Here is a 21,718-nt window from a genome sequence, read left to right as displayed (position 1 = left end):
GCCTGTGTGCTGTTTCCACGTACACTGTCCACTTTGAAATCTTGGGTCTCGACGTCTCTTACCTCCTATAAAATTCACCACTTCATTTGTTCTTTCAGTCATTTATTCCCCAATAACTTAGTGAGAGCTCTTTTCACAGGACCCGAGGGCCTTATGCAATGACCTCTACCACAGGCTCTGGGATCAGAATATATACAGCTGCTTAAAGTTTCCCACTTACGTCCCAGGTAAGAACTTTATTCCTCCAGCAAACACTTTCTGTTTGAAAAATCTATTTATGAATTTACGAATGCCTGAAATCGTTTAAACCTCTGCACCTTATAAAATAAAATTCTAATGAGCCTATCTTTTCAACAAATCGTTGGTTTGAGATGTGGATAAAACAGTTATCACAGAATCCTCTGGGGAAAAAAAAAGTCTTGATCTAACAGGAAAGCCTTTCCATTCTACAAGGGGAACTCGTTTGACCTAGCTCTGTCCTTTAAAGGGCAAGTGGCTGTAAGAAATTCTAAGGTTTTTCTCAGAATTCTAAGACAATTGGTCAATAGTGATATAAAAAGTCAGGTTCATTAGCGACACTAATTTGGTTTTCCTGAAGATCGGCCAGACAGAAAGTTCTCACTTTTATCCACCTTCATTGTTACTCTCCATAGCAACTGAAAACTGTTCTGGGCTGAAATAATCCTCTCTAGCTCCCAGCGCACAGTCAAGGAATTTTAAAAACAGAGGACTTTGTAACCATGAAATACTCTCTGAGATTTAAAAGGCCACAGAGCTCCAGATAAATAATCATTTGTCTTTCGTCTGAAGGTAAGCACTGGGTTTAGAAATGTTTGTATCATCGTCTGTCATTTTTTAAATGCTAACGTAAGAATTTTAAACTCTCTCTCTCTTTTTTTTTTAAACCGTGAAAGTAATCCTAGTATTTTTCTCACTACCCCGCAGTCATTATTAGCTCATCTCTGGGCCAAGATCTGCCATGAGATGCTGTTAACATTTTGCATTCCTTAAGCAATCGGTTGAAGATATTAATTTTTTTCCAGAAAGCTGATTGGTTCTCAAGCTGTCCTTTCACTTCTTTCCTGAGGCCTGAATATGTGGATTTATCATGGCTCATGCGGCCTTGAAACTCTCTTGTTTTTCCAAGATAGTTCATGCTTTTAATCAACTGAAAACTAAAAACTAACCAGTATGTTCTGGATGTTACTATTTTCTTTTAGTCCCTTCCTTATCAAAAAATCTTCTAACTCAACATGATAGCTGTAATTTGTTCAAATTTATTTTCTGTTTACTTTTATTTACTTACTTCACTGATGAGGCCCATAAATCAATGGGATAAAATGAGGGCGTTTCCTGTTGGCGGGTGTGGAGAGATAAATTAGGAGTTTGGGCTTAATGTATACACACCACTATACATAAAATAGGTAAACAGCAAGGACCTACGGTATAGCACAGGGAACTATACTCAATATCTTGTAATAAACTGTATAATAGAAAAGAATCTGAAAAAAAAATATATGTATGTATAACCGAATCACTTTGCTGTACACTTGAAACTAACACAACATTGTAAATCAACTCTACTTCAATAAAAAAGATAAATGAGGGTGTTTCCTGCCCCGGGTCTTATGACCTGTAGCACCTTCAGGATAAACAGTGAAATGCATTCTTCCTAATTTTTGACTCTATTTCAGAGACAGACAATATAACACACTTCTTGGCTGTTGTACAGTTTGAAAGTCTACACCCACCATAATTTCCTGCCGGTGGGAGTTATAAACGAGCTATAGACCCCCTGTTGTTCAGAAACAGCTTGTCATTGCCAATCAGCTTAGCCACCCAATTAATGAATCCTTGCAAACCTGTTGCAGGCACAGTAATTAAGGGCTTTATTTTTCCTCTTTCCACAGACATTCCTCCAGTTACGAGTTGACACCGTGAACACCAACCCACCCAGCTCCATCAGAGGCAGACTTGGGCTGAAGGAAGAGTGGAAATGTGCTTCTGGAGAAAGCTTTCTGTATTCTGGGTGCCATTGTTCCTTCTACTCAGCCTGATTCCCTTGACTGAGACAGAAAAACCCTCAACTCCAGACAGCAGCGGCACTTGGAGTCCAGGGCAACTGACGGAAATTCTACATGTTCTCTCTGCACAAGAGCCCACCCCCCTGAACCACTCGAGAAGCCTCATCAGAACTCTGCTAGAGAAAACCGGGTGCCCACGGAGGACAGACGGAAGGCAAGGAGATTGCAATCTGGTTAGTGCCATAGAATGGGATCAGGGACAAGGGCATTTTCCAAAGAGACCCATGCATTCCTTAGCCGCTTACTTTAGGAAAGGAAAATCCATTGCAAACCTTCCAATATCCGAGTGGGCAATGCATTATGGTGTAATAACTCCCATATTTGGGATATGACAAATCATACAGCATTCTGCATATGGCATTTAGAGACAGGGAGAACTTGTTTTTATTAAAATGGTAATGCTTCTGTAAGTCTTTCTACAACGCTTCTGCAGGTTTAGAGGTATTTATTTGCAAGTATGCACTTCTAGTTCCCTTTTCTTTCTGATTGACTAATCCTTTTTATGAGCTTGCAGTGACCTTGAACATGATTGGTTAGATAGATGCCATTTGTTTTCTGAGGCATAATAATAACAACCTGATATTTGTCTAATGTTGAATTTTTAAGTACTTTCTCCCGGATATTGGTAGGTGTGTTCTAATATTTTGCATCGTGGGGAGTTAAGGAATTGGATTATCGTCTTCTTAAAAATGAGGAATCTAAGCTGGGGAAGGGAAGTGCTACCAGTGGGGCTGAAATGGGCCCCAGAAACCCATTTTCCAGGCATTTCCTAGTCTATCAAGTGACTCTCAAATCCTGGCTATCCATCAGCATCACCTGGCCAGGTTCCACAAAATACCCAGGCTGGAGCTTCCTTCTCCAGAGATTGAGCTTTCACTTGCCCTGGATGGTATTTTAAAAAATCTCTGCGGGCCGCTTTAATGTAAAAATCATCATTACTGTAAAATCAACATTTAATGTAAAATCAGAATGTCTCCATTGGGTGGGGGGATGGGTAATGACCAGAGTAGCCCCAGAGGTAAGAGCCCATGTCTTAAAATGACTTCAGACAAAAAACAGACCAAAACACTCTGAACATCCCTTTCCTGAGATGAGATTTTTTCAGAATGAACTCACTCACAAATAAATAAGTAAATAAATGAAGACATAACTAACTAAATAAGAGAAGCGAATCATTTCTCCCCAAAATAAATTTTAGCTGATCTTCTCAATCACGCTTTGTTCTGGGGGAAACATTTCTTGGCCAAATGTTTTGTTTTTTGTTTTTGTTTTCTTCACAGAAGGGTCTTGCTAACAGAATTTTTCTCTGCTCTGTACAAACAGTAAATAATTCAGTAATTAGTAAAGCTCCCAAGGGTTCCCAGAGAAAACATGTGTTGTAAAGGCAACTCATCTGTGATGACATTAATTTATATATATAGCAACAGAAGACTTCCCACCGGAAATAACTAGGAGTCATATCTTATTAATGTCCTCTGAGAATTTGCTTCAGAGAAATGTTCTCTAATGACATGAAGTGCCTTATTAAGGCTGGTTGAATATTAGTTTAGCTTGGAGGGGGGTGTAAACAGGCAAGATTATTCTCCGTTTTTTTGGGGGGAATGGGTTGTTTTGTACATTTTTTTTGATTTCTATGACATTAACAAGTATTTGGCCAGTTTAGTTTCTGTTCCATTCCTAGGAAGTGAAACACTGTCTGTAATAACTTCACCCTCCTGCTGCTGCTGTTTCTTTTTCTCTAAGAGACTAAGGTTTAAAAAAAAGGCTAATCTCAGCTTCACCTGCTCAGAAGTCTCCAATTTACCCGAATCACTACAATCTAAGCAAGGAGCCCACGGAATCTCTCAGTGTCAGTTCACAACAACCAGGGAGAAACACCCTGGTTTTACAAACACCCACATTCTGGTGCAAACCAGAAGTCTTCACCATGTTCTTGAATCCTTTTTTGTCTTCTTAGGGACTTTGTCCACTAGGAGGCAGGGTACCTATCAGAAGTTCTGTGATAAAAAGAGGGCAAGGGAGTGAGTTCAGGTCCTTAAATGTCTGAAAAAAGGGATCAGTGTGTATCCTGAATTTGGGGGGAGGAAAAAAAAAGTTCCCAATTTTATTTCGGATCTGGGTAAAAACTGAATTTTCAAAACAACTGATCTGAAGTTTTTAAGAGCACTGCACGTTTAAAAATAAATCCATTCAAGCTGCCGCCTTTGAATATGGATACTCTTGCCTGATCATGGCTTTCCTTTTTCTTTTTTTTCTTTTTTAATGAGAAGGGTGAGAAGGGGGTTTTAATACATTTAATGAGGGATTAATTAACTCCAGAAGAATAAATTCCACTTCAGTAATGATGAGAACCATGAGCCTGCATGGGTTCCAGGCGTGGTGAAGGGAAAAGAATCTGGTTTGCAGTCAGTCGGCACTGGGTCCGTATCCTTGTTCTGGCACCGTCTAGCTGTTAGGATGCCGAGATGCTGATTCCCTTCTCAGGGGGCTCACTGTGAGGTCACATGACCATCTATGAATGCATACGAGCTCAAGCTCTCTTCCCCTGCTTATATTCGCGGAAATGTCCAGTCCCCCCTTTTCCAGGTCACTGGAGCAGCTTTTGTGAAGGACCTTCAGTGCTGCTGAGAAAACAAGACTTTCCTCTGCAGCCCCCTCCTGCTGGTGCCCCGGCCCCGCCCACCTCAACTGTCCCCAGAGGTTTGGGGTTTTTAACCAAGATCTCCAGGCGATTCTCAGACACATTCAGAATCAACGCTTTAAGGTCCTGCATTTAATTCCCTCCCCTTCCCCGAGTTGTCATAATGGTCATGGGATAAAGTTGAAAACCATCAAGCTTTATCTTAACTTGTTTATCGAGAAAGTTTATCTGAACTCTTCTCAGTTAAGACTTTCCTTTCTGTCACTTAGAAATGCCACTAAGTCTAGTACAGACCCACAGAAAGCTAGCGCCCGTCATCAGCTGACATCTTTCCAGGTCTTTGTTTGGGAGGAAAAGGAAGAAATATAATTTCCCTCTTGTGTCGTATAGTCAATCGTTAGCAACCCTGCCCCCTCCTAAAACAGAACTTAAAAAAATCTAAGAACTTAGAAGAAGGCAGTTGATTTACCCATAACCCAAAATCAAATTCTAAACATCTCTTGGTCTAAATTTCCTAAAGCTTATCCTGCAGGTTCTGACAACTGCCTTATTAACACAGAAGATTTCATATAGCTCTCTGTCGCTGAGGCACTCACCTGAAATACACAAGCAGTAAACAAAGCTGAATTACACAGCTGGGAAAAGGTGATCTGATTTGGCTCCAGGGTGTCATAGAAAATTACTACCAAACATCTGAGTAGTCCATTTAGCTTAGTAGAGAGGACTTCTCACAATTTGACTAGTCTTTTTACCAAAGTTTATTTCCTTATGAAGTTGAAAAACTAATTCCCAGGATCTGTGTTTTTCTTTTCCTCTTAAACCTTATGCCTCCACCTGACAAGATTCAAAGGAAGTCAATGGATTATTTCTGAATGAGTCCATTCTTCTTCAACAAAGAATCACTTTACTGGAGTCAGAGCCCGGAACCGATCTGATGCCTATGGGGCGCCAGTATTTGCAAAATTTTGCTAAACATCCTCTCCCAAACCACAACTGAGCCACTTCGGAAAACTGTAACAACTGAAACAAATCTAGTGGTGATGAACTGAAAATCCAAGTCCCCCCACCAACCCCCATAGCAATTTTTGTCACGTCCACGCCCAGAAGAGAATTTACCTTATGTTAGCGCTTGCGATTCTTCCTGCAGCGCTCTGTCGTCAAGCCACCACCTTCTGCAGTAAGGTAACTTGTCAAAGACTCAAATATCAGAGCACAGAGTTTTCACCACAGGGTCCTCTGATTCACCATTAAGTTTCATTTCAGCAGGCCTCAGAAAGCTTCAGCAAGGGGTAGGTTACCTCTGTTCATTCCAGATGACTGAAATCTCTAGCGAGATAAAATGAGCTGCTTCCACAACTTATTTAAACTTTTCCAAGTCAGAAACTGATTTACCTTCCAAGATGTAAGCATTTTACAAAAAAATTCTGGAGTGAACACCTGCCTGATTGTATTCAGGGTATTCTATCTAGCCTGATAGGAGAGGGGACTCTATCTTACCCTCTTCTCTGCTACCTCCTGCCTCATCCCTAGAAAGGCACAGAGCAAAAGCCTGGAGAAGGAGCCACGAGTGGACAAGGGTCTCGGGCTGCTTGGATGGGATACAGGGTGGCCACAGACACTGCTGTGTGCAACCAGCACACAACCACACCTGGGCCACATAAACGTGGTCTAGTGGCCTCACGGAGGTCCTACGTGTTCTCGGCGCTCTTATTCCCACGTACCCGGCGCCATCAGACGACCTGAATAGCACTTGGAAGTCTCTGAAGGTGAACTTGCTCAACCCGCTGGCTGTATCATGTCCTCACTGATGGATATTATAACCTTACCAATCCCCTAGCCTCCTAATTGACCAGATCTCTTCCTAGCAAACAGGAGGGAGAGAAGGTTACCTGGTGAGGAGCTGCACAGCAAGTACAAAGTCTATCAATGGCAGAGCAGGAATTAAGGCTGGGCAACCACTATTAACTGTGTGGCTTTAGGTACGTTACTCACCCTCTCTTAAACTTGGCTTACACATATACTCAGGGTATATTTTCCTCATAGAAGGAAAACATACTTCATACTTAATTCTGTGCAGGATCTTTGCATACTGCATATATATGTACCTATTAATTAATTCATTATGCAATAAGTAATTGGGTAATTGGTATTCTGAATGCTTTTGATTGTGCAGAAATATTTGGTGGATTATGATATGGGCTTTTGTTTTTCCATTTAAAATAATGCAATAAGTTTCCCCCCATTGAAAAATTGATCATCCGACACCTTTTCCAGAACCAATTAGATTTATACTCTGAGGGATGCCTTGATACGGAAGATACTTAGCACTGTCTTGGACACATGACTTCCGATAAATGGTAGCTGATATGACCAATAGTTTTCCCGATACTTTAGTTTCAGGAGGTTATTTGGCACAAAGCTTGATTCAGCTGATTCACCTCCCTGGGTCCTGGTGTCAGTCCCATCTAACAGCTACCAACCCATGGACTTTTCTCTAGGGCTGAGTAGGGAACAGAAAAGGGCTGCTGTGGTTTTGGTGGTTGAGTTTAATATTGACACTCAGAGTTGATCTTGTTGGGAAGCCTGCATCTGTTTGCTGAGTTTTTGGCCTCTCGCAGTTGAGTTGGGGAGAAATTGGAATCTGTGTGGCTTGTGAAGAATGTGATTAATGCTTTGCTTTACAGACGGATGACATGTTTCTTTCTGGCTCAGATGGTATTTTCCAGATGTTACCCAGTGGGACACACAGCAGACATGGAATTAGGACCCCTGAAACTTCCACCTCAGAGAGCAGATGAAAAGATTTCATAGTAGATTATCCCACAGTGAGACAACTCCCCTGGGACTCAAGGCAGGCATATTTTATGTATGTATGTATGTATTTATTTACTGGCCAGACCACGCAGCATGTGGGATCCTAGTTCCCCAACCAGGGATCAAATCTGCGTCCCCTGCATTGGAAGAGCAGACTCTTAACCACAGGACCGCCAGGGAAGTCCTTCAGATAGGCATCTCTTGACACCTTCACTCTGAGGCTGGTGCCATGTCATGAGCTGCTTCTCAGATCCTGGGAGCATTCCCAGAAGCTACCCAACTGTCTTTGAAGAAACACAGCTCTTATCTTGCTGGGAGAGCTTCTCTTCCACAACCCCTGTGTCTATCTTTTTCTCACTGTCCCAACACATTACCCCAAACACCTTCCTCTGCCATGTAAACTTCCCAGATTAGACAAGCCAGCTGTCTATCTGTGGGTTGTGAAACAAAGCATCATGGAAGCATTTTTAGTAATTCTCGAACCACCAACATTTCTGTTAATAGCAGGATGTGGTAACTGATTGCGTCTCAGAAAGGACTGACATCAATTCTCTTAGGTAGGCTAAGAGAGAAGCAGATGGTACGCGTTCATTCCATTTTTACTCTTCTTAAGTGCCAGGCATGGTGCTAGAGGCTGAGGACAGACCTGTGCGCAAAGCAGACAAAATCCAGCCTTAATGAGCCAGTTGTCTTCAAGAGGAAATAGAAAAGAAACAAGGAGACATAGTAATCTTAGAATCCTAGTTCTATGAAAAAAAGGAAAAATGATAATGCTAGAGCTGCCTGTGGCTGTTAGGCACTTAATATGTGGCTCATCCCAGTTGAGAAATGCTGATAAGCATAAAACACACAGCAGATTTCAAAGACTTAGTGTGACAAAAAGAACATCAAATAGCTCATTAATACTTTTTTAGAGTTTTGATTATGTGTTGAAATGATCATATCGTGCATATGTATTTCAAGAAAATATATTATTCACGTTAATTTCACCTGTTTCTTTTTACGGTTTAAAATGTGGCTACTAGAAAATTTAAAATGTGCCTCACATTTGTAGCCTGCGTGATATTTTCGTTGAACGGCGCTGTGCCGGAGAACACGGGGCAGGGATGGGGACTTTGGACTTTGGAAATGGTATCTGGGAAGGCATCCCTGAGGAAGTGGCACTTGAAACTGAGACCTGAGAAATCAGGTGGGAAAGAGCCTGGTGGAACTGACAGAAAATCACAGGGGCAGAAGTTGAGTGAGAGAGGTGGAGGGAGGCTAAGATAAGGTAGGAGAGGTAAGATGAGCAGAAGCCAGACTGAGGAGAAAATTATAAGGAGCTTGGATTTCATTCTAAATGCAATGAGGCATCACTTTAAAAACCAGAGTCAGCTGGTGTTAATCAAGGCAGCAAAGTGACAGCTTGCGTTACTATAGTTGGAGATAGAAGGGTTGCATTTAGGGAATAAGGGCTTCTGGGAGGACATCCTTTTTATATAAAAGTCCAACCGTGATTGTCTTACTTGAATTGGGCTATTGAGGCTGCCCACTTTCCCCTCCTATTCATAAAATAATAAGCAACCGAGACTCTGTGGTTGTTAATGTTCTGGGACTATTTGTCAAGCTTTGTTTCTGTTTTTAATTTTTTATTATTATTTTGTGGGATTTTTTTGCACAGTGCTTCGATCCAGATGCCCTGTTACTAATAGCTGGAGGAGATATCGAGGATCAGCTCAGAGAGGAAGTGGTCCAGAGAGTTTCTCTTCTCCTCCTCTATTACATCATTCATCAGGAAGAGATCTGCTCTTCCAAGCTCAACATGAGTAATAAGGAGTATACATTTTACCTACACAGCCTTCTCAGCCTCAGGCAGGATGAAGACTCCTATTTCCTTTCACAGAATGAGACGGAAGATATCCTGGCTTTCACCAGGCAGCACTTTGGCACTTCCAGAAGCCAGGTAAGAAAGTCAGAATTGCTAACTAGCTCTGCTGCTAAGATACAGTCTCAAAGCATGATTTTTTGTCACTAATTCATTTCTAGGATACTCAAAAACTTCTGAGAGGTAAGTAATTGTGGTTTTTAGTGATGGGATGTTAAGTGATGTAATTTAAAATTCTGAGTCTGAAGGGGGAAATGTAACGACTAATCACATGATTGTACAAAAATATTTCTTTATTTTTTATTTTGTTTAAAATAATTCAGAATAAACCTCAACAAAGCTGTTTTGTTTTTAAAGAAAAAAGAAAGGGGGGTGGATGTAATGACTAATCAGTTGTCAGATGAGTTTTAGGCGGAAGCTGGGTGGGTGGGTGGGTGGGCAGGCAGACCAGGTGACAGGGCAGCTCTGTTCCGAGTCCCCCTGAGCACTAAAGTGAGTGTGACTCATGGCTTTTGATCAGTCTCCAAGGACTGAACTATAGCGGTGAGAGCAGTGTATCTATTTGCTTTGCCTTCTGGCCAGGGAAGGATTAGGCAGTAAGAGTTGGAGAGAGATGAATTAATCATTAGTTAGTTCCCTGAGGATGCAGCTTGCAAAAAGCATTATTCATGACAGCACAGACATTATCTCTTTTGTGGCTTGTAATTGGTGCTGCATGTGTTCAGGGGTCCCAAGTGCTTTTCTTTTCTCACAGTTCCCACTCTTGGGAAATGGGCGTCTTGTTGCCTTCATTACTATTCCAGCAAAAGCTGGCCTTTCAATTACCTTTTTGCTTTCTGCTTTGCGATGGGAAGTTTGAGCTGATAACGTTCTCTGAACATGGGTTTTTTTAAGCCATATTTTCTTAAAGAATGAGTTGAGGAGTCACCAGCACATTTTGAAGAGTGTGGCAGAACGTGTTTTTTTTTTTCTCTTGAATTGTTCATTGACATGTGTCTTAGTCTGTTTGGGCCGATATAACATAAATGCCATAAACTGGGTGGTTTATAAACAACAGAAATTTATTCTCATAGTTCTGGAGGCTGGGAAGTCCAAGATCAAGGTGCTGGGCAGATTTGGTGTCTGGTGAGAGGCTACTTTTTGGTTAACAGATGGTCATCTTTTTGTTGTGTCCTCACCTGGTGGAAGGAGCAAGGGAGCTCTTGGGATCTCTTATACAAGAGCACTAATTCCATTCATGAGAGCTCCACCCTCATGACCTAATCACTTCCTAAAAGCCCCACGTCCTGATACCATCACATTAATAATTAGGATTTCAACATGCAAATTTTGGGAGGTGACACAAACATTCATTCTATAACAACATATAGTGATAAATTTGATTCTTGGCCTCAATTCTGGTTTCTAGGAGTTCAAAGGTATCTGTGCAATCATGCTGCAACTTAATGCCAGCAGACATATCCTCCAGTTTGCTGTAAATAGGTTCAATTTCTCTTGTAATTGGCAGAACAAATGGAAAGACTGTTTACTAAGGACTTTGTGGATATCACTTCAGTAACTCTAATCTTGTGGCTCTCAAACTTTGGTTATATTTTTTCTTTCTATTTCCAAGGGATAAAATGGGGTTCCTTTATAGAATTCAGTTTTCTGCTTAAATCGGGAGGTGTGCCTACCTAGAATTTCCTCAGTTCAACGTCTGCGTAATGTAAGATCGGTTCAAACTAGCCACTAGGATTTTAGTCATCCTATGTGTTACTGTCTTGATACAGGTTAAATACAAATGCAAATCCAGCACTTAAAGGCAGATGGAGTATATATATTTAATGTAGATTTATGGTTATCCAACATATACTGCAAATACCTGGGCTTCCGAAAGTATGTGAGATTAAACATTCCTAGAACAGAATAAACTAATTCAATATTATGTGTAGACCCACTTTATTCATCTCTTCAGTCAAGAAGAAGTGAGCTACTGATGAGTCATAACCCTGTGCTAGGCCTTAGAACAACTATCTCCTGGAGGATACCACTGTCACCAGTTCCTGGGAAGGGTCCTGTGGCCCATGCCCTTGGGGTAGGCTTCCACTAGGAAGTCAGTCATTCTAGACTTTTGCAGGAGGCCTCTTGGCACCTCACTGCAGGCTGCTGCTCTCTCTGACTAGAGGGTGTAAGGTCACAGAAGATGCTGGCGGTCCAGGCCCACCACGACTAGCATTTCTAGGTCTTGCTTTCATGGGACTCAACCTCCATAGGTCAAGCCACTAACAGCAACTCCAGGCGGGCCTTAACCAGCTCACTAAGAGAAACAACCTTACACCATCATATTCTGATCTAGCGACCCTCCCTAATGGTCCAGAATCTAAATATCCCTCTATTCTTTCCTTCTCTTCCTACTCTGTTTTATCTTCCTGACTCAATCTCTTAATGCAACCACCTCTCTCCATTCTTTCCACTCTTTTGCTGTTTCCATGGTAAATGTACATGGTGCTCTACTAGTCCCGCCTCTTATATGGAGAACGGGTATTCGTGACCACATCCTAAGGATTTTGGGATTGGAAACAATGGTTAGAATCCTCCTTTGTCCTCAGTGGCACATTGAGACGTTACTCTTTCATGCCCTCCATGAAAAACTCACACTTCTATGAGGTTCACACTCTCTGTTATTTTAACTTGTTTTTGTCATCCATGAATCTTCTGGCTACTTCTCCAAATTTGTTAAAATTTTGGTAACTGCGTCTCCACCTTCCCCGCTGCTCCCCACCATAGCTATGAATAGGCTCTTGCCAAGCTCACCAATTACAAACTTAAAAAAGAAATAAATCCAGGATATTGAATATAGCTCCCTAAACCGTAATGGAAAAGAGTATGAAACAGAATATATATATATATATATATATATATATATATATATATATATACACACACGTATGTATAGCTGAGTGACTTTGCTGTACAGCAGAAATTATACTTCAATAAAATAGATAGGTAGGTAGGTAGATAGATAGATAGATAAATAAATAAATAAATCTGATCCGCACTTTTCCCACCTTGTCCTATGTCACAAGAAGGCAACATTGACATAGTAACCTTCCCTTGAGTCCTCATTGGATGAACATACTTCCTCCTTCCCACGCTCCTGTACATTGTATTTCTCAACCATCTCTGTCCTTCTCTTTGCTCTCTCACTTTTGTCAAGTCTTGCCTCCATGAAGCTCTCTTTTGCTCTTTGATTTCTGTCAGCCTATACTTCATGTTTTTTTCCCATTCTCATCATCCCCATCTCCTGGTTTCTTCTCACTTGTCCAGCTATTCTGTGTCAAGTTCCTTTGAAGGATCCACTTGACCTGCCATCCCTTAAATCATGGCATCCTCCTTGGCCCCAACTGTGGTTTTCCCTCTCCTCACCCTACATATTCTTGTTGAGTGAGATGGTCTCACAACGTCAAGTACTCCTAAACACCGATGACTTTCAATGCTGTTGCAAGCCAGCCCAGATTTCTCCTTTGACTCATATATACACCCATCTTTAAAAATCTCCATGTGTATATTTCCTCGGCACTTGAAACTCAATATTAAAATCAAAAGTCATATTTCTATTCCTGAACCTGTTCTTTCTTTGATGTTGCTTATGTAGCTCTTGAAATAGTCTCTACTTTGGCTTGTATATGCTGCACATTCCTGTTTTTTTTTCTCTCTGACCCCCATTTTCACCTTTGCAGGCTCTTTCTCTGTGTAGATTTTAAGCATTAGTGCTCTTTCAGGCATGGTCTTAGCCCCCATCATTCTATATGCTTTCTCTGGGGTAGCACATCTATACTTAAAGATGACTCACCAGAGTGTATCTCCATCCCAGACCTCTTCCCTGCACTCCAGACCCACATAGACTATACAACATCTTTTCTTTAAGGATATGGTAAAGGTACCTCACACTTAAAATATCCAAAATCAAGGTCATAAATCAACCCAACGAGATCCAGTCTTCATGTATCACTTCATAGGTCAGCAAATAACATCATTATCCAGTCAAATGCCCAACTAGAAATTTTATTTTCCAAGTTTCTTCCCGCTTTATATCTGATCCAAGTCCTACTGCTATTACCTCCTGAAGAGATCCCTAACCTGTTGACTTAGTCCATTATCATCATCACTGTCTTGTACCTGGACTACAGTAATAACCTTCTTACTGTGCTACTAGGAAGCACTGACTCTCTTTCCAGTCTATTTGTGCTCCACCAGGTAGCCAGAGTGAATTTGTCAAAACGCACATCCAGTCCTATAACCCCCATTCCCAAACCTTGCTCAAAATTCCCCTTTGGCTTCCAGTTGATTCTAGGATAAAGGGCAAACTCCGCTAAGTGCCAATAGACCTTCAACTTTCACCATGTTCCCCTTACTTCACCCACTCCAGTGACTGCCCTCCTTCCAGCTGTGCATATCTTCCATCCTTCTTCCTGCCACAGAAACTTTGCATATGCTGTGTCTCCTGCCTGGGCTATTCCTTTCTCCCACTCCTTCAGATCAGTGTGTGTGTGTGTGTGTGTGTGTGTGTGTGTGCCACAATCCCAAGGAAGCCTTCTTGGATCTGCCTGACTGGGTCAAATAGCTGTCTATTTTTACATCATTGTACCATGTACCTCTCCTTCAAAGCAGTTGCCAAAGTTATCAACTTACATTTGATTACATTATTGTTTTATTAACAATAGTGAACTTTAAGCTCCAGGGCAGGCAGGGATTGCTTTTGGTTTTGGTCACCACTGCACTTCCAGTACCTAGGGAAGCACCAGATATATACTGGGTATTTGGGGGGAGAATTTGTGGGATAGTGGGAGGTATTACCATTATACAGTTGTCAATTCAGAAACCTGAGTCATTTTTGACTCTGCACTCCTTCACATTTTCTTCCAAGTCCTTCCAAGGCTAACTTCTTAATATTCTTCAAATGCATCTGCTTCTTTCCATGTCTAGTGCTACCGTCTTAGGTCACGAGATATTTTGGATTCATCAATAACTTCTTAACTAGGCTTCTTGCCCTCAAGTTCTAACTCTGTCAATCCATTTACTACTTTGCCACCTGAGTGACATTTCTGTAACCTACCTTATTGTACGATTCTCTTGTTTATAATATTCAGTGGTTTCTCTGGGGCCTTAAGGGGAAATTTATTTTTTAGATTTTATTGAAGTGTAGTTGATTTACAATGTGGTGTTAATTTCTGCTGTACAGCAAAGTGACTCAGTTATACATATATATATGTGTGTATTCTTTTTCATATTCTTTTCCATTATGTTTTATCATAGGATATTGAATATAGTTCCCTGTGCTGTACAGTAGGACAATGAGAAAGATTAGACAAATAAGAATCAATGGGATGGGAGTTAGAAAATTCAGTGTCATGGCAAATGAAAGAAACAAGTATTTTCCAGATAGAGCTCTATCTGAGACTAGAGAATGATGGTAGGCACATTCCCACAAACAATTCACTCCTCTTTTAGAAGAATGATTCCTTGTCTTTTTGGGAAATCCTAGAGATGTTCTAATCAGAATAATTACAAAAGTTAGAATGTTCTTTTTACTTTGTGTCTGATTTCAGTGTATGGAAACCAAAGTGCTGCAGAAAAAATCTGGTGTCTCAAGCAGTGATGGTGCCGATGAAAATACACTTCCTCAGTTGGCGGAGACAGTCATTGCTTTGTCCCTCCAAGGTGTTTGTCTGGGACAAAGAAACTTGCCGTCCCCAGACTATTTTACAGAATATATTTTCAGTTCCTTGAATAGTACAAATACTCTCCATCTATCAGGTAAGGATGCTTTTCATGAATTTCACTTCCCCGTCACACCTACTAAACATAAACTGTGCCAAAAACAAAAGCAGAATCATTGCGATGACTGAATTTGTCCAGGTATGTTTTAAACACCCTTTTAATCTCAGTATGTAGTGAGACAGCCCAGGGGGCCTTTTCAAGGCAGACATGCTATGATATGTATGTGGTGATAAGGCAAAAATATGCACTCAGCTCATTTGAGCAGGGATGATGAAATTGTGGATGGAGAGCCAAAGGGAGAGACTTTTATGATCTGCTACTAGTACTAACTGAACACTTTCCTGTTTGGTACAAAGTGCTGGGCCCGGGGGGACACAGTATCATGTAGAAGGATAAAATAGTATTCTAAAGGGTGCAAGGGGCTTGGTAGCAGTTTGCTTGGAACCATAAAAATAAGTCATTTAATGTTAAATAAAAGTACTGTAAAATATGCATCCTGACTACATTCGTGACTGCCAGCATTTTAGGGATCTGAGGTAAAATAAGACATCACGAAAGGAATCAGAATGTTTGTTTCACACATTTCTTTGTACTTGACAAGACATTAAGAGTGAAATGACTTATTTTTTCATCTGCATCAGAATGCCCTGCTTTGCACACACACCAAGGCCACATACTTCCTCTTGGGAAGTCACAACATAGAAGAGAAATACAAATTTTCCAAGGTACCAGCAACACCCTCATGATCTAGATAAATCTTCCAACTCTGAAAGGGATCAAGAGCTAGGAATCATACAGTTCCATGAAGAACTGACTTGTTTGTCTAACCCACTGAACGACAGGTGTGTTTTTCTGCAATTCGTTTGTATTTGCTTTAAGAAATGAGAGAAAGAAATCTTTATTAAGATGAAAGTTGAAGTATAAATCAATCGTGTTACGTAGATGTCATCACTAGGAAATAGGCCGGGGAAAAACATGCTACGCTGAGAATGATTTTGATGTAGGAAACAGGAATTGCTAAATTCAGATTTTGAGTGATTGAGTTTTAGCAGGACAGTTTCCATAACAACCAAAGGAATGCAATGATTTCCCTTTTCAAATAAAAATGTATGCCACTTGAAGGCTCAATCACTCTAAGAAATAGGAAGAGCCATCAGACCGGAATACAGAATACAGTTAGAGGCAAGCTGTACTGTAAGATGAAGACAAGTTGTCTAGATACTGACCATCATGGACCCTGGATAAAAAAACTAAAATAATTGTTTGTGAGAGGTGTTCAGTATCACCCACTTGAGCACAAAGCAGCCACTTTTGCATTTGAGAAGTCAGAATTCCATCCCATTCCAGTGCAATTAGATGCTTATTCCAGAGGCCCCAAGGCATTTTTTTCTAACAACTGCCTCTGAGCTAGGGCTCTACTGATACTAACTGTATTTTGGGGTAGGGGGGAGAAAGTATGGTATTTTAAAAAATTTTTTTTAATGTTTTTATTACAGAGATTTTTAAAAATAAAAGTAGAAACAATAAAATAGTGTACCCCCAGGTACGCAGTCCCCAGCCTTAACAATTAACAGCAACTGGATAATCTTATATTTGCCTCCATCCTCTCCCAATCACTTGATTATTTTGAAGCAAATAATCAACCTGTACATATTTCTGTATGAATCTCTAAAAGAGGAGGATTTTTTAAAAAGCATCTATTACAAATATCACAGCTAAAAAAAATGAATGATTCCTTAATATCATAAAATTTTCCTTCATGTTCACATTTTTCTGCTTTTTAAAAAATATTTTTAGTTTTTATTGAACCAGGATCTAAATAAGGTCCATAAAATGTGAATCGTTGGTATGTCTCTGATGTTTTACTTTTGATAGGTGTCATGCCCTTCCCCTCCATTCTATTTTGTTGTAAATTTTTTGTTGAAAAAAAAAAAAAAGGGATCATTTATCCCATCTGGATTTTGCTGATTGCATTCCTACTCGTTTTACATGTTTCTTTTTTTTTTAATTAATTAATTAATTTATTTTTGGCTGCCCTGGGTCTTCGTTGCTGTGCGCGGGCTTCTCATTTCGGTGGCTTCTCTTGTTGAGGAGCATGGACTCTAGGCACGCGGGCTTCAGTAGTTGTGGCGCATGGGCTCAGTAGTTGTGGCTCGTGGGCTGTAGAGCACAGGCTCAATAGTTGTGGCGCATGGGCTTAGTTGCTCCGTGGTATGTGGGATCTTCCCGGACCAGGGCTCGAACCCGTGTCCCCTGCATTGGCAGGCAGATTCTTAACCACTGTGCCACCAGGGAAGTCCCTTACATGTGTTTCTATGCACCGTGTTTCATGTATATTGGTTTTTATACGTAGAGGTTTGATTAGTTTTAGGTTGTTTATTTATTTGGGGCTACAGTCTGATCGTTGGTATCTTCCATCAGCAGCACATAACATCTGGTTGTCTCTTTCTGAGAAGTTATAAGCTGTTGATGGTCATTGCCTAGATTGATCAACTGTTTGGGGCTTACACAGTGGTGATCTTCTCATTCTCTCAGTTCTTCTTCATGTTTCAGTGTAATAATTCTACAGTGGAAAATCTTTCCCTCACCACAATTTCATTTTATTGAGGTTCTTAAAGGAAAGTAAGGATAAACTCTTGATTCTTTATCACTTTACAAAATAATAACATAGTTTCCTTGCATCCTTCAAGGAACAATGAGCTTTTCTTTTTATATCATTATGATTTCTTATCTCTCAATCTATTGTCATTATTATCCTTTTGGTACTCAGATCATTCCCTCTTTGACAAGTGGAATCTTATTCAAGGTGGCTGTAAGTCCTTTTGTCAAAACCCTTAACACATTTTATATCTCCCTTGCTCTCCAGTATAAAATATTCCAGGTTCATCTTGTACATTTTCTGCCTAAGCTGGGATAATTGTTTCTCCAAATATTTTTTATCTTTATATAAACCAATTAAACTTTTCTCTTATTGCTTTCGGATTTTGAGTTAGAGTTGAGAAAGTTTCCCACATTCCCAGGTTATAGAAGAAGTTACTCGTGTTTTCTTCTAGTACTTGTATGTTTGCATTTCTGATCCATTTAGGATTAATTCTGGTGCATGTTGTGAGGATTAGATCCAGTTTATTTTCTCTATATGACTATGCAGTTTTCCTTATACCTTTTATTTAAAATGAAGTGGAAATTATTTCCTCCACTGGTTTGAGATGCTGCTTTTATATAATAAAATGATAAATGCAATCAGGTCTATTTCTGTTTTCCATTCTGTTCTATTGGCCCACTTGTTTATCCATGTGCCAGTATTGTACTGTTTTACTTATAGTGGCTTTATAGTATATTTTAATTTCTGATAGAGCTAGCCTTCTTCATTGCTCTTCTTTTCAGGGTCTTCCTGGCTTGTTCACTCTTCCTAACAAATATCACCTAACTGTCAAGCTCTGGGAAAAAATAACCCTGTGATAATTTTATTATAATTGCAAAATAATTATAAAATAACTTAGAAATGATATTTATAAGATGTTGCATTTTTATATCCCATAGTATTTCTATTTGTGAATATCTACATGTGTGCTTTTGTGGAGTGTTTCATTATTTCCCTCACATAGGTTTTAGACATTTCCTGGTACATTTATACCTAGGCATTTAATTTTCCTTTTGTCTCTCTTACCTGGGGTCCTCTCTTTCATTACAGCTTCTAACTGGTCTTTATCTATGTGAAGGTTAGTGATTTTTTTTAGATTAATTTTATAACCTGTTCCATGATTAAATCTTTCATTTTATTTTGCCCTAATTTTTTAGCATTTTCAGACAGTTTCGCCTCTTCTTTTTCAATTCGTGTGTCTCTTTTCTTTGTCATCTAATTACATTGCTTAATAACCCCATTATAATGGTAAATATTTTGAGAATGGTCTGTACCCTATCATGTTTTAGACTGTGAAAGAAAAGTTTGTTTCCTCATTGAGTTGAGAGAACAATGATAAAGAAATATATTTATAGTCTTTTATATTAACCCACATATTTACATTTCTAGTACTCTTCATTTCTTCCTGTGGACTTGACTTACCATTCAGATCATTTCTTTTCAGCTTAAATAACTTTGTCTAGTGTTTCTTGTAAGACAGTTCTGCTACCAATGAATTCTCCATACATTGTTTATCTGGGAATAATTTTATTTCACCTTCATTTTTTAAATTCATTTATTATTTATATTATTTTTTAACATCTTTATTGGAGTATAACTGCTTTACAATGGTGTGTTAGTTTCTGCTGTATAACAAAGTGAATCAGCTATATGTATACATATATCCCCATATCCCCTCCCTCTTGCCTCTCCCTCCCACCCTCCCTATCCCACCCCTCTAGGTGGTCACAAAGCACCGAGCTGATCTCCCCATGCTATGCAGCAGCTTCCTACTAGCTATCTGTTTTACATTTAGTAGTGTATATATGTCCATGCCACTCTCTCACTTCGTCCCAGCTTACCCTTCCCCCTCCCCATGTCCTCAAGTCTATTCTCTACATCTGCATCTTTATTCCTGTCCTGCTCCTAGGTTCTTCAGAACCTTTTTTTTTTTTTTTTTTTTAGATTCCATATATATGTGTTAGCATACGGTATTTGTTTTTCTCTTTCTGACTTACTTCACTCTGTATGACAGACTCTAGGTCCATCCACCTCACTACAAATAACTCAATTTAATTTCTTTTTATGGCTGAGTAATATTCCATTGTATATATGTGCCACATCTTTATCCATTCATCTGTCGATAGACACCTAGGTTGCTTCCTCACCTTCATTTTGAAGGGTTGTTTTGCTGGATAGTAAATCCTTAATTGACCGTTTTTTCTTTCAGCATTTTGAACATCTTATTCCACTACTTTCTGGCCTCTATTTTTCAGATGGGAAGTCAGCTATTGATTGTATCAATGCTCCCTGGTATGTGATGAGTCATTTTTCCATCACTGCTTTCAAGATATATCTTTGTCTTTGACTGTCAACTGTTTGACTATGTCTGGGTTTCAATCGTTTATATTTATCCTACTTGATGTCTGATGAGCTTCTTTTTGTTTTGTTTTGTTTTGTTTGTTTGTTTTTTGACCATGCCCCATATTATTTCCCCAACCTGGGATCTTGACAGTGAGAGCATGGAGTCCTAGCCACTAGACCACTAGGGAATTCCCTCTGATGAATTTCTTGAACATTGTAGATTAAGGCTTTACATCAAATTCAGAAAGTTTTTAGCCATTATTTTCTCCAATATCTTTTTCTACTTCTTTCTCTTTCTTCTCTCCAAGTGACTGCCACTACATATGGGTCAGTATATTTGCTGTTTCCCACAGGTCTCTGAGACTTGTTCTTTCTTTTTCTCTTTGTTCTTCAGATTAGATTATTTCTATTAATTTATCCCCATATTCAGCAATTCTTTCTTCTACCATCTCAATATGCTGTTGCACTCCTCTAGTGAATTCTTCACTTCATTTATTCTGTTCTTCTACTCCAGAATTTCCATTTAGACTTTTATATAGTTTTGATCTCCTGATTGAAAATTGCTATTTATTTATTATTGTCATACTTTCCTTTAATTTCTCAAATATTATTCTCTTTAGTTCCTTGAACATACTTATAATGACTGCTTTGAAGTCTTTGTCTGGTAAATCCAACATCTGGGAATACTCGGATACATATTTATTGACTGCTTTTTTCCCTGGCTCTGAGTCACACTTCCGCATTTCTTTGCAGGTCTCTCTCTCTCTTTTTTTGTTTTTTTTTTGTTGTTGTTGAAACTGGCCATGTAAAATAAAATATTGTAGTAATTCTAGTTTGTAGTCTACTACTGACGGTAACATTTAGGAAAACACCAGAGGTATTTTTTTCACAAGTAGAAAGATAAATAAATCCCAAGAAATTCACCATAATATTCAATTGTTCTCTGTATCAATCGTTTTTTTTTTTTCCCCACACACACACACACTGTATTTTATTTTTACAAGAGATAAATAGACTGGCATCAAGCATTGTACATGGATGACCACAACAAAAGCAACAATGATTGCAATTACCAAACATGAAACACACTCATACCATGTCATAATATTGACATTCAGTCCAGTAATCCTCCACTGTAGCAGCTCCCTTACTTTGCAGTGAAAATTGTCAATCGTTTTTTAAGGCTACAGCTGTACCAAGGGAAACTAAACTGCAGTCTGTAAACTGACAACCATACCACAGTAGCATTAGAAAATGAAGTCTCATTTGTCCCAGTAATCTCAGCTGCTTTTCAATTCCTGTTTCTCTCCTGCATTAAACACTGAAGAGGAAAATGATTAGATTGACTTTACATTAAAGTTATAGTTAATCTACTAAGGATGTATAGTGCCTAAAGGGAATAAATTTTCTAAGGATTAAATCAGTTTCATCTTTTGTTTACATTTGTATAGGGAACACCTAGAAAAAGAATTAGTTGACTTACCAGAAGGCACTCCATTTTTGGAATTGCTCATTTCATTGTGGTTCAGCCCTAAGATCTCAAGATCTTGTGAGAGAATCATTAACCATGT

General features: G+C 39.5%; 1 protein-coding gene across 3 annotated transcripts in view; it reads left to right on the top strand.

The window, feature by feature from the left end:
- Positions 1–1,996: 1,996 nt before the first annotated feature.
- Positions 1,997–21,718, top strand: part of SLC39A12 (solute carrier family 39 member 12) — a 67,183-nt gene continuing 47,461 nt past the window's right edge. For all 3 annotated transcript variants that reach the window (XM_059915264.1, XM_059915263.1, XM_059915262.1), the window contains exons 1-3: positions 1,997–2,257; positions 9,200–9,481; positions 14,992–15,199. In XM_059915264.1, the coding sequence (XP_059771247.1) occupies positions 1,997–2,257; positions 9,200–9,481; positions 14,992–15,199 (751 nt within the window). The remainder of the gene's footprint in view (positions 2,258–9,199; positions 9,482–14,991; positions 15,200–21,718) is intronic.

This window comes from Balaenoptera ricei, chromosome 2 (assembly GCF_028023285.1).
Source record: "Balaenoptera ricei isolate mBalRic1 chromosome 2, mBalRic1.hap2, whole genome shotgun sequence".
NCBI classification, from domain to species: Eukaryota; Metazoa; Chordata; class Mammalia; order Artiodactyla; family Balaenopteridae; genus Balaenoptera; species Balaenoptera ricei.
This window is presented reverse-complemented; position numbering and strand designations above follow the sequence as displayed.